Source organism: Malaclemys terrapin, chromosome 1 (genome assembly GCF_027887155.1).
Source record: "Malaclemys terrapin pileata isolate rMalTer1 chromosome 1, rMalTer1.hap1, whole genome shotgun sequence".
Classification (NCBI taxonomy): Eukaryota; Metazoa; Chordata; order Testudines; family Emydidae; genus Malaclemys; species Malaclemys terrapin.
Window position 1 is genome coordinate 155,667,198 of NC_071505.1, and position 25,500 is coordinate 155,692,697.

General features: G+C 43.6%; 1 protein-coding gene across 3 annotated transcripts in view; it reads left to right on the forward strand.

Annotated features, from left to right (window-relative positions):
- The first annotated feature begins 7,369 nt into the window (after positions 1-7,369).
- DCBLD2 (discoidin, CUB and LCCL domain containing 2) overlaps positions 7,370-25,500 on the forward strand; it is a 64,907-nt gene continuing 46,776 nt past the window's right edge. For all 3 annotated transcript variants that reach the window (XM_054044643.1, XM_054044652.1, XM_054044660.1), the window contains exon 1: positions 7,370-7,493. In XM_054044643.1, coding sequence (XP_053900618.1) covers positions 7,397-7,493 — 97 coding nt within the window. In that variant the 5' untranslated portion in view covers positions 7,370-7,396. The remainder of the gene's footprint in view (positions 7,494-25,500) is intronic.

Sequence of the window (25,500 nt, forward strand, 5' to 3'; positions counted from 1 at the left end):
GTCATCATCAGAGACTGCTATAACATGAAATAAATGGCAGAATATGGTAAAACAGAACAGGAGACATACAATTCTCCCCTGAGGAGTTCAGTAACAAATTTAATTAACACGTTTTATTTTTTTAATGAGCATCATCAACATGGAAGCATGTCCTCTGGAATGGGGGCCGAAGCATGAAGGGACATATGAATGTTTAGCATATCTGGCACGTAAATACCTTGCAATGCCGGCTACAAAAGTGCCTTGCAAACACCTGTTCTGACTTTCAGGTGACATTGTAAATAAGAAGCAGTCAGCAATATCTCCTGTAAATGAAAACAAATTTGTTTGTCTTAGCAATTGGCTGAACAAGAAATAGGATTGAGTGGACTTGTAGGCTCTAAAGTTTTACATTGTTTTGTTTTGGAGTGCAGTTATGTAACAAAAAATAATCTACATTTGTAAATTACACTTTCACAATAAAGAGATTGCACTACAGTACTTGTATAAGGTGAACTGAAAAATACTATTTATTTTGTTGATCATTTTTACAGTGCAAATATTTGTAATAAAAATAATATAAAGTGAGCACTGTACATTTGTATTCTGTTTTGTAACAGAAATCAATATATTTGAAAATGTAGAAAAATATCCAAAAATATTTAATAAATTTCAATTGGTATTCTATTGTTTAACAGTGCAATTAATCATGATTATTTTTTTTAATTGCAATTAATTTTTTTTAGTTAATTGCGTGAGTTAACTGTGATTAATTGACAGCCCTAAATATAATCAAAATACTACGACAACAAATACTTAATCTCAAATTTAGTTTTCTGCACACAGAAAAAGACCCTTTACCACCATTCTCCAGTTATTTGTGAAGCCAAATAGCTCCAGAATGTGCACCACCAGTTTTTTGTACTTAGCTTGAGTCCATGTTGAATTCTTGCAAGATTTGGTGCAAATGTGGTGTCACAGACATGGCCATGGTGTCCTAGAGGGTGGGGAGAGAGCCAAACTAATCTCTGCAGGTTTGTCTATGAAAGAGCCTCACAAAACCTCCAAATAGACCTGGATACAGTTACATAGACTCATAGAAGTGTTGGATTGGAAGGGACCTCGAGAGGTCATCTAGTCCAGTTCCCTGCACTCAGGGCCAGCTCTGGCTTTTTTGCTGCCCCAGGCAAAAAAACCTCCCCCCGTCCCCCGGCGGGAAGCGCGGCAGGGGAGGGTGCCAAGCCTGGCCGCGGCCCTGCTCTCCCCAGCCAGCCAGAGCACTGCGGGAGGGTGGCGAGCCCGCTGCGGCTCCGCTCTCCCTGGGTGAGCGCCGCCCCCTCCAGGTGCCGTCCCAAGCACATGCTTGGTAGGCTGGTGCCTGGAGCCGGCCCTGCCTGCACTCAAGGCAGGACTACATAATAACTAGACCAAATGTATGCAGGTAACACAGCCTTACTAATTGGACTTATGTAGTATATAAAATCTCTCATACATTAATGGAAGAAGAGACCCTGTAGCTTCTTCTTTCACTGGTGTGTAACAGACTTTATGCAGCCATGTTTCCAGAGATAATCTCATGTTGGCTTTGCATTGGGCAGTTTATGGCTCAGATAAAACTTGTTTTTGTAAACCAAATCTGAAGCTGTTTTGGTCTCTTGCCATATACCTCCAAAAAACAAGCCAAGACCTCAGATTTATAATACTGTCCAAATAATAAAAGCGAGAGTTAAGGAAAACCACAGGTTGCATGGACAAATGTAATGCAATGATATGAACTCCTGCAACTCACCTAAAGGGAACTGTGTCCCAGTGAATGTGATGCAGTCTGCTGTAGCAAACACTTAACAAACATTAGCTAGCTAATTCTCAAAACAACTCTGTGAGATAGGTGAGATAAAGCATTAGGGTGACCAGATGTCTCAATTTTATAGGGACAATCCTGATTTTTGGGTCTTTTTCTTATATAGGCTCCTATTGTCCCCCCACCCCTGTCCCAATTTTTCACATTTGCTGTCTGCTCACCCTATAAAGCATCTATGGAATCGCTTCATCTACCAATGTAACATAGCCAGTAGCCACCCTTTGCCTGGAATGCAGTAACTATAACAGTTTGACAGGAAATGCATAAGAATACTTTTCAAATTAAAATTTAGGGAGTAAGAATGGAACCATATGAGTTGGAATTTGGCCAGGACACTAGGGCCAGGACCTGCAATGACCCTTTAACAGAAGAAGAGAGGAAACATTGGAATCAGAAGGTTCCATGGCAGTAGAACGGCCACTCTTTAGAATCTTGGGCTCCAGAAGCCCCATTCCCGGTTTCAGGAGGTTGATGGATGGGAGGAGAGAGTGGCAGAAATCTTGGCTAACAGGGTTCTGAGGAGGGAAAGGTTCTGAGCTGAGGAATTTGAGGATGATTCTTGTTTTCTCTCTCTCCCCAGGCCCTGATAGGAAGGAAAGAGAATGAAACAGAAAGCACAAGTACAGAAGTCAGTCTAGGACAGTGCTTCTGAACAGCTTTCCTGAAGCATCCTCATGCCTGCCTCCAGAAGCTCTGGCACGCTACACCCAATCCTGGATGTTACCCCCCACAGATAGATCATAGCCAGCTCCGGAATAACTATTATGTGCCAAGTTGCTTCTATATAGCATTTACAGCCAGGGTTAGCATAAGATTGATGACTCAGCAAGCTGTTCTGGGGGGAGACAAATGCAGTTTTCCAAGCCATGCACAACATGTGAACTTGGAACTGAAACTTGGAGGCAACATAGGACACATCTACACTAGATATTTCTAATTAATACAAGGCACTTAACACGTTTGTAAAGGCTAGTCTACTCTGGACACTCTCCACACCTTTGCTTCAGGGCCACAAAAGTTTGTAGTTTACCTTAGGCTGATACCCAGGTGATTGGCACCTGGATCTGCTCTGTCATGTGTTTTGTCTCAGTTTCATTTGTCAGAGTTTAAAGTATACACACAGTACCACATTGAGTCCAAAGCTTGCTTTCCTCCATCCTCTGTCTGCAAACTGTTTAGGGCAGGAACTGTCTCTTATTTATTTGTGTCACAGGTCCCTAATCTCAGTTGTGTCCACTAGGTGCTACAGTATTAAAAGTATTAAATCGTAAATTATATGAAGCAGTCGAATCTTTTTCTTCTTCTTTTTCCTCACTAATCAAGAAAAAGTGAAGTGGTATGAAGATGTGACCATTATTTCATTTGTTGGGGAGGAATCTGATTAGGTTTCCATCTGTTATATTATTCATCTGTGATGTTGTTGTTGGTTAGATGTTATTGTATTAATGATGATGAGACAGGTTTACTGATGTAGCTGCTAATACAGATGCCTCTGTAATAGTCTGGATTGAGGGTCTTTCCCATTTTATGTACTGCGAGATCCAAATTGGGGTACTGAGTGAAAGTTTATAGAGGTGATGTGTATGTTTTTTCTGATAACATTTGTTTAGCTATAGGACACAGTTATCTATGGTTTGCGATATAAGACTGAGGCCTGACTATTTAAGACCTTTATTTCACTGATGTCCAAGTCTGTAAATGAATAATCAATCTTGCTCTTACCCATTGCTGGTCTGAAAGTAACCCAAACGATTTTCCATAGGGTTACCATACGTCCGGATTTTCCCGGACATGTCCGGCTTTTGGGGGCTCAAATCCCCGTCCGGGGGGAAATCCCCAAAAGCCGGACATGTCCGGGAAAATCGGGAGGGAGGGAGGGAGGGAGGCAGGGCTCGGCCGGGGCCTCTTTGGCCGGGGCCGGTGCGGGGCCGGGGTCGCGGGGCCGGGGGCATGGTGCCGGGCCGGGAGCCGGGCCGGGCGCGCGGTGCCGGGCCGGGGTCCAGGGGCGTAGTGCCGGGCTGGGGTTGCAGTGCCGGGCCGGGCGGGGAGCCGGCGGCGCGGTGCCGGTCCGGGGTCCGGGAGCCGGTCCGGTCCCGCGGGGCCGGGGAGCCGGGGGGTGCGCCGGGCCGCGGGCCCGCGGGGCCGGGAGCCGGTCCGGGGTTGCGGGGCCGGGGGGCCGGGCACGCGGGGCCGGGGGGCCGGGCCGGGGTCGCCGGGCCGGGGTCGCGGGGCCGGGCCGCCGGGGGGTGCGCCGGGCCACCGGGGGCCGGCAGTGCTGGGCGGGCCGGGGGTGGTCGGCCGGGGGCCGGGGCCGGCACCCCAGGGCCCGAGCCGACCCAGGCTGGAGCCGCCGGGGGGCCAGCCTGGGCCGCGCCTCCTCCCCCCACACTCCCCCTTACCTGCTTCAGGCTTCCCGCGAATCAAATGTTCGCGGGAAGCAGGGGAGGGGGCGGAGACTTTGGGGAGGGGGCGGAGTTGGGGCGGGGTGTGGGCGGGGTTGGGGCGGGGCCCCGTGGAGTGTCCTCCATTTGGAGGCACAAAATTTGGTAACCCTATTTTCCAGAATCATAGAAATATAGGACTGGAAGGGACCTAGTAGGTCATCTTGTCTAGTCCCCTGCACTGAGTCAGGATCAAGTATTATCTAGACCATCCTTAACAGGTAATTGTCTAACCTGTTTTTAAAAACCTCTAGTGATGGGGATTCCACAACCTCCCTGGGAAATTTGTTCCCGTGCTTAACTACCCTGGCAGGACATTTTTCATAATATCTAACTTAAATCTCCCTTGATGCAATTTAAGCTCATTACTTCTTGTCCTGTCCGCAGTGGTTAAGGAGAACAATTTATCACTCTCCTCTTTATACTGTAACGGGCATTTTACATGCTTGAAGACTGTTCTCATGTCTCCCCCACCCCATCTTCTCTTCTCCAGACTAAACAAACCCAGTTTTTTCAATCTTTCCTCATAGGTTGTGTTTTCTAAACCTTTAATCATTTTTGTTGCTCTCTTCTGGACTTTCTCCAATTTGTACACATCTTTCCCAAAGTGTGCTGCCCAGAACTGGCCACAGTACTCCAGTTGAGGCCTTAGTGCTGAATAGAGTGGAAGAATTACTTCTTGTGTTTTGCTTACAACACTCCTGTTAATGCATCCCAGAATGATCATATTACATTGTTGACTCATATTTAGTTTGTGATCATCAATAACCCCCAGATCCTTTTCTGCAATACTTCTTCCTAGGCAGTCATTTCCCATTTTGTATTTGTGCAACGGTTATTCCTTCCTAAGCATAGTACTTTGCATTTTTCCTTATTGAATTTCATCCTATTTATTTCAGACTATTTCTCTAGTTTGTCAAGATAATTTTGAATTCTAATCCTGTCCTCCAAAGTGCTTGCAACCCCTCCCAGCTTCCTATCATCTGCAAACTTTATCAGTGTACACTCTGTGCCATTATCCAAATCATTTATGACGATATTGAACAGAACTGACCCAGGACTGATCCTCCGGGACCCTACTTGATAGCTTGATTATGATCCATTGATAACTACTTTTTGAGTATGCTTTTCCAACCAGTTGTGCACCCACCTTATGGTAGGTTTGTCTAGGCTATATTAATCAGACCTAGTAAGACTATGTGTAATGGAACATGTAAGCAGTTATATCTTGGAAAAAATGCTGCACTGACAGGTGTGATACACTCCTTTTTGAAAGCTGAGCATTACCAGTAGAGGTTGGTTCACTCCCTGACACTCTCTAACTGGATGAATTTCTTGGATGCAGAGGTGCTCCTATAGGCAAAACAAAAACAGTGGTGTCAAAAACATCAAATTTATTTTTTCTTCCATTGAGGGAGATGCAAATCAAAGTGCACATGTTGAGCAGTTTCTTATCAATCATGATATTTTTTTAATCCTATGGAGTACTTTGCAGGAGGCATTTTCTCCAAATATGTTTTTTCTCCATTTTTGGGAATGAAGTCCAATGTGTTGTCAACTATTACATTTCCCATGATCTTTTGTGTTTTTCCTAAAGCCCCAACCCCTGGAGTCACATGATTAGGTGAAACTCTCAGCTTCCATTTTTTTTAAAAGTAAGTTTGTAGCCCTCCTGGTTGCAGAACAAAGCTTATAAACATGAACCCTAAAGGCTCAAAAAACAGAAGGCAAATAAAAAGAATGGACAATTTAATACATCATGATTTCTAAGCCAATCACGATTTTTGAATCGTGACTTATGATTTTTGAACACTTGGGATTGGCAATGAATGCTGAGTCCAGTTCTCTTCTCATGCAGATGTTTATGTGGCCGCACATTCATATTTTTCTGGGGAAAAAGTTGGAAATATTCTTTGTCAAAATATAGGAAGTTTAAAGGGAATGTGTAAGGGGAATATATATGAGTGTGGATGGAGGGGACTTTGGGATATTTTATTCCATAGAAGTGTTTGGCCTCAGAGGCCTTTGAATCAGGTTAGGCTACCCTGAGTCATGCACATTTTTTAATTTAGGGCATGTATTATGAGCTCTTGGAGCAGTACTGTGTGCACCTTTGCCTGTCTAGGGCTACATCTACACTACGGGGGGGGGGGGGTCGATTTAAGATACGCAAATTCAGCTATGTGAATAGCGTAGCTGAATTCGACGTATCGCAGCCGACTTACCCTGCTGTGAGGACAGCGGCAAAATCGACCTCTGTGGCTTCCCGTCGATGGCGCTTACTCCCACCTCCGCTGGTGGAGTAAGAGCGTCGATTCGGGGATCGATTGTCGATCCCCGAGAGGTTGATTTCTACCTGCCGATTCAGGCGGGTAGTGTAGACCCAGCCTAGGTCTGGTGGAGATCTGATCAGATGGTGATTTGAGGTTTTGTGACCCAAAGTAGATGTTTTGGGGCTTCTCAAGGACAACCTAGGGAGAGCAGGAGCAGCAACTATAGGCGTGCAACTACTTTAATTGGATTCACAGTGACAAATTGCCTGAAGCCAAGTCTCTTTCGCTGGCATATTGTCTGGGTTTCCTTTCCTACATTGCCTTCCAGCTATGATGTATTCCTGCATTGGGGTGTGTTGGCGGGGGGGACACACGTTAGTATCTTTCTGGTCTCTGTTAACGTTTGCGCGGTGGAAGGTTGTGGGTCTATCTGGGGGAATTCCTGGTGAATGTGGTGTGTGGGTGTTTTGCAGTTTAGGTTAGATTTTTTTTTTTAAATGAACACCAAGTTGGGGGGGAGGGGTGTTTACTTTTCTGTGGCGCCTCCCCGCCCCCGCTGTGTGTGTGTGTAGACGGGGGGATTTGGGAGGCCGCAACCGCAGCCCCAGACTCAGAGGCGGGGAGGAGGGGGCGGCGGGGTCGGAGCCGCAGACCCGGAAGCGGTTGCGCCCCTGGCAGGGGGCGGTGCGCGGGCTCGGCGGCGGCGGCAGGAGGGGCTGAGCCCGGGGGCGGCGCCGCTGGCTGGTCCCGTTGCCGGCCGCGGGGCAGGGGAGCGCAGCGGCCGGCGCGGCCCGCGGGATGCACGGGGGCGGCGGGCGGCCGCGCTGGAGACGCCGCGGGGCATGCTGAGCCCGGAGCGCCCGCTCCCCGCGGGGACCCGGCCGGCGGCCGCCGCGCTGCTCCTGCTGCTGCTGCTGCGGGGCGCCGGGGCGCAGAAAGGTGCGTGTGAGCGCGGGAGTGACAGACACCCCCCCCCGCCCGCTGGGGGATGGGTCTGCCGGGGGGGGGGAGAGGCAGGGCCCCCCGCTGCTCTTCCAGGAGTCCTCAGCGCCCGGAGGCGGGTGTTTACCCTCCGCCCCTGGTTCACCCGTTACCTCGGGGGGGGGGATTTTTTTGGGCAGTCCACAAATCTCCGGGGCATCTGGCTTGTGCCCCCCTCCCCCCGTGTTTGACCTGCCCGCCCTGTCCCAAACCCCAGGGATGCCCCCATCCCCGCTTCTGCAAATAAAGCGGGAAAGAGGTGTCCAGAGTGCCTGTAACCCCTGCTCTGGGGTCTTCATCGCTACTCGAGGGGGGTCTGGTGTCCTCAGCCTCAAGTCCTAGAGATTTGTCACCCCACACAGCCCTGTGTAGTGGGGATGGAGAAGAGGGGATGCCTGGTACTCCCTCTTCCTAATCTCAGGTTCCATGAGAGTAGTGATCATCGCTATCCGAGGAGATGTAGCCCCCCCACCCCCAATTTCCCATCAGTCACTGAGTTGTTCCCCTAAGATTAGCGAGGGAGGTCGGGAAATACCTCCACACCTGTCCTAATGTGGGAGGAATTTGGCTTTGGTTGTATCATTTTAATGTTGCTTCAGCCCAAATTAAAAATTGAGTGGGAGGCTTTCACACAAGCGGGATGCATGTAGGAGGATGATAAATGAAAGTATAGGGAGATGCCTTCCAGGGTTTGGGGAGCAGGAGTCTGTTCGTTCCTGTGTTTGCATCATATTATTGTGTGTGATTTCCTGGTACGTTCTTTTTCTGAATTGCATGTTGTTGTATTTCTGAGGTGATTTCAAGAAACATTGGAAAATGCAAGTTCAGGAGCTGGTGGGTAAAAGGGCAATACTAATGTTGGGGTGGTGTGTATATTTGAAATGTGGTTTCTGTGGGATCTTCAGTATATTGACAACGACTTGCAGGTTTTTTTCTTTCCACAATGTGTGCAAACTGGGATCAGCTAGAAGGCAGGAGTTAAAAGTGGTTAATTTATAAAACCAGAGTTAGACTCTAGAGATATGTAACATAATGTGTACAGGGGTAAAAGGGACATCTTTGGCAGAATAGCCATAAAATGCACAATTCTTTTAGGAAAGTTGATGAGATGTCTCCTTTTTTCGTGAAATAACTCACTGCACACTTATGTGTGCTGAAAACAAGGCAACATTTGGTCTTTTGACAATGGTGAAAGAACCGGAGTGTAAGATCACTTTGATTTAATGCTAGAAAAAAATGGCTGAAGGGAATCCTCACCATCTTAAAAATCTCCATTCTGTACCTAATATTGTAAATAAGAGATGTGAGGAAAAAATATTTTATATTTTTCAGTTTACTTTGCTTCTGACTGTACATTAGAAATAGTGATGCTGACTGTACACAGTTTTCTCTGTTTTTACGTGTCTTTCAGATGGCAACACAGGAGAAGAAAACATTTTTTTAAATTGTAAACTACAGGGGGATTCAAAGACAGTAGTAGTGTTAATCTACATTTAACTCATTTTTTTGACCTGTATCAGAGGTTGCACAAACAGTAGTCCATAGAGCATAGTAACCACACAGTTCGGCCTTTCCATCTTTCCAGCTAACTGCATGAAAAGAAATTAAAAATACGCTACTTCCCATGTAAAAGTAACACTAGTAGAAAGCAATTGCCATAGTAGCCACAGGAATGCCACGCTGTGAATGGGAAAGCTGTTGATCCCCAAGACAAACTCTTTAAGATGCCCATCCGTGAAAACGCTTGGGAACCCCTACACTAGCTTTCAAGTTGACGGTGTCCTTTGAAATCACACATTTCTCCTGAATTCAGACATTTCTGTGAGGTGAGGACTAGATTAAATGGCAAGTTTTGTTTAAAAGGGCAGTAAAAGAGGAGGTTGTCCTAGTGTTTTGTGGCCCCAGTGTTGCTGAATTCAGTGCTGTTCAATATGAGTGATTGTCAGGACGTTGTAGAAAAGTTAGATATGTGTTGTATTGTTTCTTTGTGAAAAATATTCTTCAGGTTTTTCGGCAAAGATTAACATCAATCTGCTTCCGAGGGGGGAGAGCCTGTTTTATTAAAAGCTATAATAGTCCTATTTGGTTAAAGAGTTCCAGAGTAAGTTAAAACACTTCCTTCCTATGTAATCCATGAAAAATTCTATGCAAAACACACGAGAAACTATTATATGCAAAACGCACAAAATGTTTAAAAGAACATTATTGAGATTGCAAAGACTAGCACAAAAAAAGTCAGGAAATGCATATGTAATCTTAATTCAGCCGCCTTTTGCATATGCATTATGATGCAGTGTTTAATTACATGCTCATATTATTTTTTTCAAAGGACTCGTTCCTCATTCAGTGTTCAGAATGGACAGTGCTCACTTTATGAGAAGCTGTTCACTTTTTTTTGCCTCGTTGTTCAGTATGTGGCCCTAGGTTTTCTAATCTGCACAAACCCTGCTCTGAAGATAACATGATTAATTTCCTCTAGGGCTTTTCTATGGTGGTCATAACTATAATATCAAAGTGCTCGAAAAATATTAATTATCTTCACAATATCCCTGTAAAGTGAGTGGGTGCTATGACGGGCCAGAAGAGTAAGATTAAAAGTTTCCCCAATTTGAGACACTAGGATCTGATTTTTCAGAGTACTTAGTGTTATATAGCATTTTATACATTCAGAGCACAGCTTCCATTGACTTCATTTGCAGATGTGTATGCTTCTGCTAATCAGGTCCCAAGGTCTCAAGTCAGGCGTGCATAAAATGAAGAACACACAAACAGTGACCCACTGCCTTAACCATGAGACCATCCTTTCTGTCCCTGCAATCCTCCGCCTCATTCACTACACCCCTTCCGACTCATGCAACAAAGAGGCAGGGGTCCTACAGACAACAGTCTTCATTACACAGTCCTGATTCATCCCCAGAGCAAGTACATCCTGTGCACTCAATGAGGCAGGGGTCCTATAGAAAAAATAATACGTGATCATGTCGTTAAAGACTATCATTATGCATATGCACAAGGGGGCTGATTTAAGGTTGCACAGGTTACTCACTTAACTTTTGAGTGCTTGACTTTACAAGCTTAGTAATGTTCTTTTAACAGTTTTTGTACCTGTAATTTCCTAGGTTAAAAATAAAACTAACCCTGAAAAAACAAATTCCATCATGTGCCATCATATTGACACTCACATGACTGGAATCTTTAGATCCACTCATGGCCCTCTGCCACTTGAGCGGATAGCAATAGTAACTTGTCATCTTCTATGTGTAGACCAGCACGAGACACTTTGCCATTGAGTTTCATGGATATTTGCTGACAGCAGAAGAATGGTGAGAATCGGGAATTTTTAGTTCCATTACAGCTGTGGAGAGAAGTGTGCTCTATTGGGTACAGACTCTTCTGCCATTCCCCCCAGTTGACTTTTTCTGTGCCTCCCCCCATTCCGTTCCTGTTTCCTCTCCCTCTTCCCTTCCCCCCTCCCCCCAGTTCCATTCTGCTCACCTAGTCAGTCTCACTCCTCAGGCTTTGCCTCCCCGTTGCAGTCTCTTTGCCTAGCCAATCCTAGCCCCTTAGTCTGGACTCCCCATCACAGCCCCAGTCTCCCCTTCCCTCCCTGAGCCCAGTCTCCACTACCCCCTGGCATTTTGTAGTTCCTCTGCCTATCAGTGCCTCTCCTTCTCCTCTGGTGCCCCCAACCCCACTGGCTCCCAGTCTCCCTTATCTAATCTTAGGGTAGGTCTAAACTTACCCGGTAGTTCGGCGGCGAGCGATCGAACTTCTGAGTTCGACTTATCGCGTCTTGTCTGGACGCGATAAGTCGAACCCGGAAGTGCTCGCCGTCGACTGCGGTACTCCAGCTAGACGAGAGGAGTACCGCGGAGTCGACGGGGGAGCCTGCCTGCTGCGTGTGGACCGAGGTAAGTTCGAACTAAGGTACTTCGAACTTCAGCTACGTTATTCACATAGCTGAAGTTGCGTACCTTAGTTCGAATTAGGGGGTTAGTGTAGACCTGGCCTTAGTGTCTTGTTCTCTCTCCCCCCCCCCCCCCCCCCGAGTTCCTTCTCCCAGTTCTTCCCATACTCCTGGCCTCTCATTATGTCTATCTCCCCTTTCCCATACCTCGTTCCCTCTCCCACCCTAGCTCTCTTTGCCTAGCTGTTCCCAGTTTCCTTCTTTTCCCCCGGGCCAACCTCTAGTCCCTGTCTCCCCATTCCTCCCGTCCTCTCCCTCCAGCTCCTAGGCCCAGTTTACTCCCCAGGGTCTGGCTCTGGTCCTATCTACAGTTGAATCAGGCAGCTTCCTCTTCCCTGCTGCCTGGGCCCAACAAGGGAGTCATTGAGAGCACAGGAGACACAGGCTCCCTGCTCTTGAGTTCTGATGCCTGGCTTTGACTCGGCCCCTGGCAGTTCAAAGCTGGAGTTGCAGGGAAAGTCCTGCTTAGGCCCAGGCTGGGGTATACCCAGGGCAGATGGAATCTTCAAGGAATTGAGCTACGAAGCTCTGGGAAGTCTTGACCGACCATGTGAAAACTGGGATTTTTCAAAGATAATAACTTATCCACCTTTGGGTGGCTTTTCATGGGGATTGCAAAAGGTACATTCCGGACAGAGAAGTCACCCCTTGGCAAATTTCAAGTTGCTGCTCCAAAGTATGGAGCTGGTAGAACTTCTCAAAGGAAGTGTCTCAAGAATTGTTTAACATGAGCAAAACAACATATCATAGAATATCAGGGTTGGAAGGACCCCGGGAGGTCATCTAGTCCAGCCCCCTAGTCTTTCTCTGAAAAGGCAAAGAAGTTTTGGCTGAAGTTTTCCAAAAAAATTCAGCCTGAGGCAAATACCCACAACAAAATATTTTAGCTTAAAGGGTTACCATTTGGTAAAGTTATAAGCAACTGAAAACAGAGTTTTATAGTGGGAAGTGCTGGGCAACCTTAATAATGGGTTGTGCTGCCAGCGCCGCCTATAATAATTTGAACAAGGTTTGATAGTTTTCCAGTGTGTTTTGCAATATAATCGTATACAAAGAAATAAAAGGTAAAATATGCATGCCATCTTGTAATGTTTTTCATTCAACATGGAAGAATGTACACTATAGATTACCCACATTTTAATCAGTATGACAGCAGTTGTAAAATACTCAAGAGCATAATAATCTCATTCCACACATAAGAAATGTTATCAATTGCTAGAAAGCTCTTGTGTGTTCTTGGCTGTGTTTGAGCTCTGCTCTCACTTAACAGTTTCTTCCACATTCTCAGTAACAATCAAAAAGTAACATACCAGTTTTTGTGTCCTGTGGACATTCTGATCTGCTAGCATACATTTGTAAAACAGTCTGCTGTTTGACATGTTATAATAGTGATAGATGATAATGAGGAATTAGTGAGAAATTCAACACACAGTTTCTCAAACTACTTTGTAGTAAGGACCATATTTTAATACAGATTCTCTTGGATCACCACCTATTCTATTCACAGTTGTGCAGACCAACTCCCGTTGCTCTCGTGATTATATAACATCTTTGGGGCAATGATAGCAGTTGCTTACATGGAAAAGTAATATTGTGAAAGTATCTAATGTATTTTTTAGTTGCTTTTAATGCCGTTTAGCAGCTGGAAATGAGAGAGAGAGCCAGCATCACGTAATCCGCCAGCTCTCTGTGGATCTCATCTTGGGAACTTCTGCACTTAACAGATGTTCAGCTATTGTCTTGTACTCAGTGTGGCCTATTCATCAGTTAAACCTAAGTTATTTTGGCTGTCCAGTAACAAAACAACCACGTGAGAAAAGGACGATGCTTACTTTTTTTCAACATAGAAATTCAGAAGTGTTTCAGTAGCTTGGAATTTATTTAGATCGTTAGGGTAAGGGCCTTCTCTGCTTTTTATTAATAAAGCAACTCGTACAGTTTGGCTGATATGTAATGGAGGTATCTGTAGTGACTCCATACTTAAGGTTGTGTTGTAATTTACACTTAAAGCAGGAGTAAACTCCCATTGGTTTTTTTCTTTGAATTTAGGATCCAAATTTGACACACAAATCGTTGAGAATAATTGAATTTTCTTTCTAATTTTTTTCAATAAAATCTTTAACTCTTGGAGATGAAACATCTTAAAATGTACCTCTTTGAAATATAGCTCCTCCCCCTCCCCCCGTTAGGTTTTCTTCTAAATTACCATAACCACCAAAAATGCCAAACTTCAAAAATAGATATTTGAATATAAGCTATTTTGAAATTTCAAAATCAAACACGTGAAGAATTATTTCCCTTTACTTCTTATAACCAGGGCGTGAAAAATCCACTTACTCAAATATCCATGATGAGTCTGAATCTTCTCGGGATGCGTGTCATTGACTTCAGAATGGTCTAATCTTGAATTTAAAAGAAAAAATAAGTTTCTAGCCCCTATGGTTGAAAAGATGACCATCCAATTTGAGCACTTAAGATAAAAGCAATGCAGCAATGTCATTCCAAGCCAGCAGAGAGACAGCAAAACTGACACCACTGGTGTTGTGTTACAGAGAAGCTCCTGTGTCTGCTGCTGCTGCTGTTAATCAGCCAGTGTGAGTGGGCTGGCTGCCACTGGGGGATACCCTCAAACTTCCTGGAGCAGGGGGCAGTAGAGGAGTACTTCCCGTTGGAGTAGAGTAATATATGTGTCCAGTGTAGATTGATTTAAATAATGTAGCAGGAAACCTTGAATTAAATAGTCAGATTTTTAATCTTGTTTTGCATTTGTACTACGTTCTTTTTATAAAGAAAGATTGATTCTTGTTGTTTGGTAAACATTAAAAAATGTTGATTTGCAACTAAATATAGCCTTTCTAGTAAATTTGGTAATACTTTTTGCTGACAAGGAGGATACATTATACCTATACACATACATTTAAACACTTACTTAGTTTCGCGTACGTTTATTCAAATTCTTAATTTTTCATTGTTATGTTAAAAAGTAGGGAATGATGCATTTCTTATTTACTAGACAATAAATGTTTTAGTTGTAATTTGTGTGAAGTGGAATTTGGATAAAAAATTTAATTTAATTTAAAAATGTGCAAAAACAGCATTTTAAAATTTATTATTAGCGAAAGAAAACTACCTTACATGTGCTAGATAAATAAGGAAAAAAAGTTGATCAAAACATGTTTTGTATTTAAAACTAACTCATTTATTAAACAAAGTAAGTATTATCTGTAGTCAGTGAATTGAAACTGGTTGTTTCTGCTCACCACGTCCTTCAGGATTTCAGAATTAATAGATCTAATCCTCTCACACCCAGTTTTATTCATATCATGAAAGAGGGAAACAAACTTTCCTGCTTTTTCAATTTCCAATTAGTTTCTCAACTTTGAATGAACTAGGCATTGGACTGAACTAGTTGAATAAACTCAAATAAAGAAAATATCCTGTCTGCATCTGCAGAAGAGGCTACTGTTGTCAAAAGCTGGTTTAGCATTTTAGTAAACTCTGGCTCCAGGTGCTTAACCAGCGACTTCCACTAATTCAGTGGTTTGACTTCTTTAAAACTGGTCAGCAAATGTACTGCTTAATATTAATTATTTAATGTAAATGATTTTAATAGATAATAGTAAGTTTAAGCCTTAACATAAATTGTGGGCATTTCAAATTTAATTATATCATTTTTTTAAAATAAACCTGTATTCAATTTAAATAGGGTCTGTTTTTTTTTTTAAACAAAATTTAAATAATTGATTTGTATCCATTCTGTAGGGTTCCCAACAAGCCAGGTAGCAGACTGTGTGTGGCTACTTCCTGCGGCTACCCAGTAGAGATTTTCTAGGGTTACAGAAAGGACTTCTGTAGAGCCTTTTGCTTGGGAGAGTGGCAGTGGCAAGGGGCCACACCCATGCAAGAGCCCTCTGCTAAGGTGGAAAGCAGGGCCCTTTCTGTTACTAGTCATCAGGTTGGTTGGGGCTTCCCTGCTCCTAACACCATTGCTTTCTCCCTGGTTGGACTAGGATCTGGTCCAGGAGGAAAATCTTCATCTTCTGCTATACAACAAAGGACTCTGTTTGAACAGAATAAAATTTATTGAGGGGAGCAGGGGCTTGTCCAGTATTAATCTGTTTGTCTGTTTGTGTGGTGTTGGGGAGCATACGTTCTTTTTGTGGGTGGGAGGACAACACTAATTTATTTGATATTTGTATGGAGCCCCTGGCAATAATTAGGAGTACAAACTTCAGCTGTCAGGAGAGACTGCTCTTTGGGCCCAAGATTTTGGGGATACCTAATTAGGATGAAGTACAGCTCAGAGCACAGGTGTATTCAGCTTGGCAAGTAGCCTTATCCTTGTTCTTGGAGGTATTGAGTGAATTTTTCAAATCCTGGTCATAACCTAATGCAGTTCTGCCAAGTTTAACTGACAGAGCTGCTGATATCCGTCAGCTAATGCTGTTTTGACTGCCTGTCTTACTCACCACCTGTGTCTTGGACATACTCTGGTGAGACGTGCTGGATAGCAGGGATATGGGATGAGGGGGAGGGATGGAGCTTTGAGGAAATGGAGTAATAGTGTAGTTAGCAAGGATGTGCAAGAGTCCTGGGGAGGAATAAGTTTGTATTTGGAGGCTATGGTAGAAGGGACTATGGAAGGGGAGTCCAGTTCTCCTTTTGTGGGTTAATGTCACTTGAAGGGCTCCCTTGGTAATTCTGGTCTGTCTCTGGCGTGCTGAAGCAGCAGCTCTATGGGAGCGCTTTACCCACTGATGATGGAAATTTCAGAAGAGGTGCCTTTTAAGAGCAGGAATTATAATTGGCTAGCTTTCCTTTTCCTTTTCCAGTTAGTGGTAGCCCTATTGGAGGTTCCTGAGGTGGTGGATAGAAAATGTGTGTGTTCTATAGGTCCCTTTGGTCTAGGAAATCCCTCCTCCAAGTAGTGATCCAGCCCCGCCCTACTCATCTTTTGAGGCCAGATGAGATCAGGCCTCACTAGCTTAGCACAGTCCTCTTTAAAATATTCATCAACTACTACTTCATTTACAACTTCTTGAGATTCTCCTAATTAATCCCAGGATGCATTTTACACTCAATATAAAGGATATAACAAATGTATACTTTACATCCACAACTCAAAATGTTAAATCAAACTGTTGAGTTGTGCTCAAATGAAGTAAGTGAAAACATTCTTAATTTTTTTTGGTCACTGTTATCACCTAAGTCATTTGACCTTCTTTGAAAACATAATTTCCCTCCAGTCTGTTAGTGGCATTGCCTGGCTGACTTTTGCAGCCTTCTTTATACTAATAACATTAATCAGCATTTCCTAGATTTTGAAAGCTGAGTCCTGCCCTTCGGGAAAATGGAAATAATCACCCATCCTTGGCAACCCCACCATGTGCCCTACACGTGGGATAATGCTTGTGTAGATCTTCGTAATATGATTACTACTCATTTGTTGCATGTTTTAAGCATGAAATAACTAACAGTGATGACATTTAAAGTATCATTGGCATCTGTGATAGCATCCACCAATATCAATGTGGGCTGGTCAGGGAAGGTGCATAATGCTTGCATCTTTAAGAACACAGGACTGCTCAAAAAGCTACCAACAGGGACTTTATTTCTCATTGGCATTTCTACATCACCAATCGGGATCCTGGGGGACCCAGCCTACCTCTTGCTCCCCTGGCTCATGAAGCTGTAGACTGGCCAACTTGACAGCACCAAGGAGCGATTCAACTACTGATTCGACTGGTGCAGAATGACAGTTGAATGCACTTTTGTTGGATTGAAGGGACACTGGTATTGTTTACAGACAAGATTGGATCTCAGTGAGAAAAATGTCCTAATAGTTATAGCTGACTGCTGTGTTCTGCATAATATCTGTGAAGTAAAGGGGGAGAAGTTTCTGCCAGGGCGGAGGTGGAATGTCTGTCTGCTGAGTTTGAAACAGCTAGACACCAGGGCTATTAAATGAATTCAATGCGGAAGTATGGGTACTTTGAAAGAGCACTTTAACAGTGAGCCACAGTAACATGTTGCGGTGTACTGTGCTGTACCTGGCCTCGTTGTTTTGCTGCCTGTTAGGAATTGGTGGTGCTTGGTGAACATCTATGAATATAACACTGTCAGTGCACCTATTAATTTTGTCTGTCACTGATCCTACGAGTTGTCATATTGTACAGTAACAAGCAATTAGTTGCTTTCAGAAATGGTTGGCATTCTGTACCACATGTCGTGAACTAATACAGATGAATTATGTTGTAAGTATTATAATTTTATTCTGTAACAAAATCAGTGAAAAGAAAATTTTAAAGCAAATACATCAAAAACTTCATAAATCCCATTCTTTTAATTTATTAAGGGGAAAGAATGTTCATGTCCGTTTTAGCTACACATACACCAGCCATGGCTTTCATAGGTCAGTGCATGTGAAGCTGTGGTTGTCCTTAATGCCCCCAGGGGTGAAGTGGTAGGGGTTGTGCAGTGGTCCCTGTTACCACATGGAATGTTGTGTGAAGAGGTGTAGGGAGTGCTGCAATGGAGTTCTCCATGGACTGCAAAGAGAGGCGAGCCTGGGATTGTTGAACCTGTAGGTCCATAAGAGTCTGCAGCATTTGTTTGCTGCTGGAGAGGCCCCATTATGTCCTGGTGCATCTCCCTCTCATTTTCCTGCTGGGACTTCTTGGCCTTTCTCCTTTCCACTCTTTCCTTCTCCAGGTTGTCTGCAGTGTTCACCCTCCAGACCCTGTACTCATGGTTTGATGCAGCACTGGCTTGCAGAATTTCATTGAACATGTCATCCCAAGTCCTCTTCTTTCTCTTCCTTTTCTGACTCAGACATTCAGTGGATGTGGCGCAGGAACCCCTTAAGGCAGCAACGGCAGATAAAACACACACAGGTACCATTGTCAGTATATACACAACGGAAAGCGAAAGTTAAGATTCATAGCTCCCTTCCCTTGCTCCCCTAAAGTTTTAAATGACCTGCTCATTGACATGTCTGCTTAGGAGTCTTTGTGCATAGCGCCACTAAGCACCAGCCAGGGTGAGTGTGGCCCGCCAGGTATGAGGGTAATGCAGAGGGAATTACGTGGTTGCATGAAACTATGAGTATAGGGCAATGGTGCTGAATATTGGCACTATTTCCCACAGGAGGTGGTGATTTTAGCTCATATCTCACTCCTGAGGGTAACAAAGGCAGAGAGAGCATAGTGGCTGCTGGCATCCTGAAGCCACCTTGGCCCACATGCTGCTAGCCTGTTTACTGCAGTGGTACCTGCCAAAGTTATTGCTGAGTGGCATGGGACAGTGTCCGACTTCAGAGGAAGATATAAGTCTGACATTCCTAGAAACCTTCAGGAGAGGATTGTGGCGTACCTCCATTAAAGTTTCATCAAGATCTCTCAGGAGGATTCAGGTGCCATCCCTGTGTACATAAACTGCTCCGTGTGACCCCTTTGCCTAACTCTACAGGGCAATGAAAAGCAGATAACAACTCTACCTCTCTTTGTTCTACTGCTGTCTCTTCTAGTATGAGTAAACTAATGAAAAGTCAATAGCTGTGTCCTGCTAAGTTGGAGGTGCTAGCACAGTAATGGGAAATAAATTTACACACTGATCTGAGGTTCCTTCCCCTGCATCAGGCTTGCCCGTTCTTTGCTGCTGGGACTGACTGGACTGTGGTAGAGTCTCAAATATGTTCTGGCTGACTTCAAAGCTGGACCCCCAGTCACATGTCCCTTCGCCATCTTCATTTTGTCCTCACTTTTCAAGCCAGAGGTCTGTGGTTTGGTCTCCTCTGAGATATTGATGGTGGTGTGTGTGGGATGGTGGTGCCACCAAGTATGGCATGCAGCTCTTCGTAAAAGCAGCAGGTCTGTGGTTTGGCACCAGATCAACTGTTGGCATCCCTGGCCTTCTGGTATGGCTGTCACAGTTCGTTGGCTTTCACACGGCACTGCTGCTAGTCCCTGTCATTCCCTTTCTCCTGCATCCTCCGTGTAATCTCCTCATAGATGTTCATGTTTCTGCAGCTTATCCATAACTGTGCTTGCACAGCCTCTTCTCTCCACAGGCCCAAGAGATCCAATATCTTCAGTCTACTCCAAGCTGGAGCATGTCTGGATCATGTAGTCAGCATGGTCAGCTGGCCAGCTGCACACAACAATGGAGAGTTGTTAGGTGTGCTTGCCAAGCTAGACAGTCAGGAAAAGCCATTTCAAAAATGCACAGGGCTTTAAAGGGAAGGGGGTCTTCTGGTCTCTATGACCCCTAGGCAAGAGAATTCACATTTGCGACTAGAGCGGTTAGTGTCAGGCATTGTGGGATAGCTGCTGGAGTCTGTTAGGGTTGAGATAGGCACCACAGTGTCTATACTTGTGCTGCGTTGACCTCAGTACGTAGACCATGGCTCAAAGCTGTTCGGGGAGGTGATGTTGCTGCATTGCCATAACGGGGCTCTTACATTGGTGGGAGACAAATTGAAGTGTGGATTATAGACACGTGCACAGCGGGGTCGACACAAGGCGGCTTAGGTCGACCTAACTTTGTAGTGTAGACCAGGCCACAGTTTACTTCATAGACCTCATTGCAGCAGGCAGCTTTTTGCTGCATCTTGCCAAAATCTGAAAGCCACAACCTAAAGTCCTGGGATGTGTGTCTCTACTCAAGATAGCTATGCATTGGCTATGAAGTCCACTCACTAATGATAAAACTGTCATTTCAGGCTTTGGTAATCAGTGTTCTTTTGTGATCCATTCATACAAAGTTTACTACATGTTTAAGTAAGTATCCATTACCAATGTGTCCTTTCATATAGATCCTTTCCCCTTCAGTAAGTGTTTGATTCTCTCCAAGTATTGTAATCATTTTGTACAATTACAAAAAATATTGTACAATTACCATCAGTGGCTTTGGAGGACACCCCACATCCAGTTGTTGACATTTAAGTTCTACTGCAGGGAGTAAGGTCTTGTCACCTACGTTAGAATGGTTTTGGCAGCTAGCACAATCCCTCTGATCCAGTCTGTCACTGTTCCAACCAATTTTAAAAAAGGATGATAAGTTATACCAGATACTGCATGAGGGATTCTTTTATTTTCATGTTCACTCTCAGCCTAACCCTCTTGTTATAGCAGCAACATTTCAAAGATCTAGGCCAGGTTTTCAACTTTCTTACTCCTTATGATAAAGAAGGGAAGAAGTTGGACTTTCTAGAGGAAAAAAATGTTTTCTTCATCTTCCCTAAACTTGTGTGGCAGATCATGAAGCCATTGTGGCTAAGTATTAGTTTCAACTTCTGGAGAAGATATCAATCTTAACTTTTATTGATTCTGGGAGTTTTCATCAAAGAGGGCCAGAACATGGCCAAACATGTCTTCAGGGGATCATTTGATGTTTCTGATACTGCCTCAAGATGTGTGGTATCAGCAATAGCTCTCCATAGGCATATATGGATATGATCATCTTCTCTTCCTATGGAAATAAGATCTAAAACAGAGGATCCCCATTGAATGGGGATGGACTGTTTAGTGCAAAAACTGATGAGGTATTGTAAAAGATGAAAGAGACTCCCTCCACAGCAAGATCTCTGGGGCTACTGTCTCCCTACCACAGGAAACTACCTACTCCTGTGTTCAGGTATGACAGGTAACACTTTCCACCTTCTTCTTTGACTTACTATTCTCAAAAAAGACAGTCATACTGTCGACAGCAACAAACATCCTCTCAGTCCCAGGAGAGGAAGAAATCCTACAAGCCCAGGGTGAGGACAAAGAATACCTCACCCACATCCTCCATGACTAATGTTGGGCTGCAGGTTTGATGTGAGGATTGAGAGCTGTGAACCAGAGATGACCCATGCCTGTCGATGGGGAGGGGTGCAGAGTGAGGGTAGCCAGCTTCAGCAGTGTTACTGAGCATGTTCAGTCTGTGTGAGCATGCTCAGTACAAGACAAGCAGCAAATCTGGGGAGGCAAGGGACCCCGCATTCTCCCCACGCGTTGCTTCTGCTGTGAACCACCTCAGGAAAAACTACCCCACATATTTGGAGACTCTGTGCCAACTCTACAATCCGCGGACAACTATCACCTTGGACAGATGGGTTTTAGACACAGTAAAGGAAGGTTATACTATCCAATTCAAATCCCTTCCTCCCCAGCTCCCTTTTCAGGGCCCATTTCTACAAAAGACTATTAAGGAGGGGGGAGGGGGAAGTACAAGCTTTATTACTCACCGGGGTGATAGAAGAAGTACTGTTAATTTCCAGAAGCAAAGGGTTCTACCTTTTACTCCTGTTCCGTTCTTTTTCGGGATTAGAAAGTAAGTCTCGGGCCAGTTCTAGATCTCAGAGCTCTAAACAGATACATCAGGAAATTTCAGTTCAGAAGGTTGTCTATGGCGCTGATTATTCACTCCCTGTCTACTCAGGATTGGGTTGCTGGTCTCGATATCAAAGATACGTATTTTTGTATCCCCCATAAGACTGTCACACTGAAAGTATCTATGTTTTGCCCTTGTTGCAGAGCATTTCCAATACAGAGTCTTACCCTTTGGCCTCTCCATCGCACCCAGAGATTTTACCAAATGCCTGGCTCTGATAACAGTGTATCTAAGGAGACAAGGGATTTTTATCTTCACTTACTTAGACAATTGGCTGCTGAATCCCCTGTCCAAAGAAGAATTAGAAAGATGTGTTCTCCATTCGGAACCTTAGGTCCCCTAATACACAAGACCTTGTCTCTGTTGGCCTCTTTTGTCAGCTGTTGGGTACTTCATACTTGTACCCTTGAAGCTACTGTCTATCCTCAGTCCCCTCATTAGGACACAGGTTTGTGTAGCTGTTTTTTCTCTCCTACTCCCTTACCCATTCTTCTGAGACAGACAGTTTAGTTTGTGTATGGTAGCAGAGAAGACAAATGCATGAACTGTTATAATATTATAATTTGAGAGAGTTCTGTTTTAAAATGTTGTTACTGTATCCTGTATGTTGAATTTAAATTAAGAATCTAAATGCCAAAGTGTTTGCTGCAAATAAATTTGGTGTTGGAAAGCTAAGGTGGTGCTTCCGTTTCTCCATCTATAATAAAATGGAGGTGATGTTTACTCCCCTTTATATAAGGTCTTTGGCATGTATGGATAAAATTCATTAATTGCTAAATTATATTCGTCCAGAATATGCGTAGTACTAAGTAAGTGAAAAGGATCAAATTGTTATGATGAAATATTTAAAATTAATTCTTTTAATGTAAGAACAAAAGGTTGCAAAACCCCTCAAACAGGCTGTTAAAATCATGAAAGGCAAACTGCATGTTTAACACTTTTGGCCTTTCTTCTCTTCCCCCTCCCCTTGATCCATAATCTGTTGTTCACTCAGATCCTTTCTCCAGTTGCCTTCCTGCCTTCAGACCTACGTTTCTCTCCACAGAATAACAGCAATATATTTTAATTCATATTTTGTTTCAAAATAGAATTGAGTGCCAGAAATTGTAAACAAATTGCATAAACACAAATGATAATGACTGTGAAGAAAGGGGAAACCTGCTGAGCCTGAAGGGAAGAACTCTCAAGAGGGACAGGCTGATCTTCTACACAATGAAGAGTTGCTCCCACTGAAGTCAGTAGGAGTTCTATGAGCAGGATTGGGGCTGAAGGAGGGAAATGTCTCAAAGTATTTTAAAATAGTTTTTTTTAAAAAACATTTGTAGTTTGGGAACCCCATTTTCATCACTTTTTGGTATTTCTTTTTCATGATACATTTTTTGAGTTTTCCTGCCTCAGTTGAAAGGAATGAGAAGCTGACACAGCATCTTTGCTGCATGTAAACAGCAGAAAAATTCTGTGCAGAGCATCTTATCAGAGCAAAAGGGATTATAGTAGCCAATCAAAGTAGAGGGTTGCATATTCAGAGTTAAAATGAGCAGCTTGAAATTCCTTTCTTTGCTTAGATTCATCTAAGAACTCTGGTGCTGCCATCATTCCATTCAGTTAAGAGAGAGTTAATTTTTCCTTGATATTCTCCCTTGAATTCCCATTATTTGCTTTCAGAATATAGCACTTTATGCAGACAAAATCTCATCAAGAAGCCTAACAGTCAAATTCTCTCTCCAAACATACGCAGCATGTATTAAAATTCACATTCATATTTTGATATGCATTTTATACATTTGCATCCTGTGCACTTTGCAGTCAGTAATCAAAGTGTCTATAGACCTGGTTTCATGCTGTTCCCTTCTCCATGTTAGGAATGGGAAGAGGATTTTCTTGTATTAAGTTTCAGATTTTTAAAAGGATTTTGATAGCAATTCACTTTGTTCTCCAAAAAAGGTCTCAGAAGAAAATTAGAGTAGGTTAACTGTGTAATGGAGATCTCTAAATTACAAATTGCTTCCATGGGTGGTCTTTAGTTAAACACCCTGTTCCACATGAGTACACTCCTCTAATTTGCTACAAGGGACTTAGCAGGCTTTTCATATTTTGTGTTGGGCCTCATGCACCATGTGGTGGTTATGGTTTTACAATTACTTTGTATTGATTTCACAAGCTTCTTTGAGAAGCTGAAAAGTTAATTGTATTGCAGATTACTCGTTCAATCACTTGGCCTGTGCAAATTTTCTGGATGATCTTTTCAAATGTCAGAGATGCCACTTATTAAAGTCAATAGAACTTGGCAGCTCATTCAAGAAAAATGTGTTACGTAGGACTGGACGTTAAGATTCTCTGTCTGAACTCTAGTAATCCAATTTAATGTCTGTGTGTCCAGCTCACCAGAAGCTCGATCCTATGATAATTGAGTTTGATAATGACCTTCAGATCAATAAATCAGATGTTGTGGTAGCTTTGTGCCTGGAATGCAAAGAACATTTGCAATGAGTGTTTCCTCTTTCTTGAAGAAGTGGCTGATGGCTGTAGAACTTTTCCCCTTGATCAAAGATGTCTGTCTGTCTGCAGATGATCAACAATGTTATATAACTTAGAAACAATGACATTTTTTATGCAGGTGAGGTTCAAGTACTCTCAGAACCAATAAAGCAAAACGATTCCCTTGTTTAGCAAAGGAGGGAGGGATAGCTCAGTGGTTTGAGCATTGGCCTGCTAAACCCAGGGTTGTGAGTTCAATCCTTGAGGGGGCCACTTAGGGATCTGGGGCAAAATCAGTACTTGGTCCTGCTAGTGAAGGCAGGGGGCTGGACTCGATGACCTTTCAAGGTCCCTTCCAGTTCTAGGAGATAGGATATCTCCAAATCTCAGTGGAAGCAAATACAAACAATCCAAATAGTTCCTGAATGATGATTGCTGTCCTTGGCAAACTGTACATTGGGTACTAGACATGCAGCAGCAAGCTGTAAATTCTTCAGGCATAAAAATCTGACATTCCCACGATTGCTATCCCAAACGAGACACCTAACAAAAAGACAGACATAAAATATGTGACCAGTGTGAGCCACCAGAGAAATTTGACTTTGACACAATGATCCTAGTTTGGGCTGCACATGCCAGGTGGCATAATTTAGATCTTCCAAGAGTACCTTGAAGATCTCCCTACTATTTCCACTCCTGTCTAGAGTCTGTAAAGCAACTAAGATCTGGTCTACACTGGTTAGATTGGTACAGCTTAAAAAAATAAAAAATTCTAACCCCCTAACCAACATAATTATACTGGTACAAGCCCTTAGGTGGATTCAGTTATACTGGTATGAAGGTGCCTTATACTGATATAGTTATTCCCTTCCCATGTGGGAATATTTATACTGGTATAAAGCACCTTCATATCAGTATAACTGCGTCCACACTAGCGGCATTGTACTGCTTTATACCAGCATAGTTAAAGCGGTACAACTTAGTAGAGTATGCAAGGCCTGAGAATAGTTTTGGTTCACTTAATTTTCAGAGAATCTGAAGCAAAATGTAGACTTAAGATCATAATCCTATATTCCCAACAGGTCCTCTACCAGTAAATAGGAAGAGGTTACTTCGGGCCAGTGTGAAACAAGACTGAACATTCCA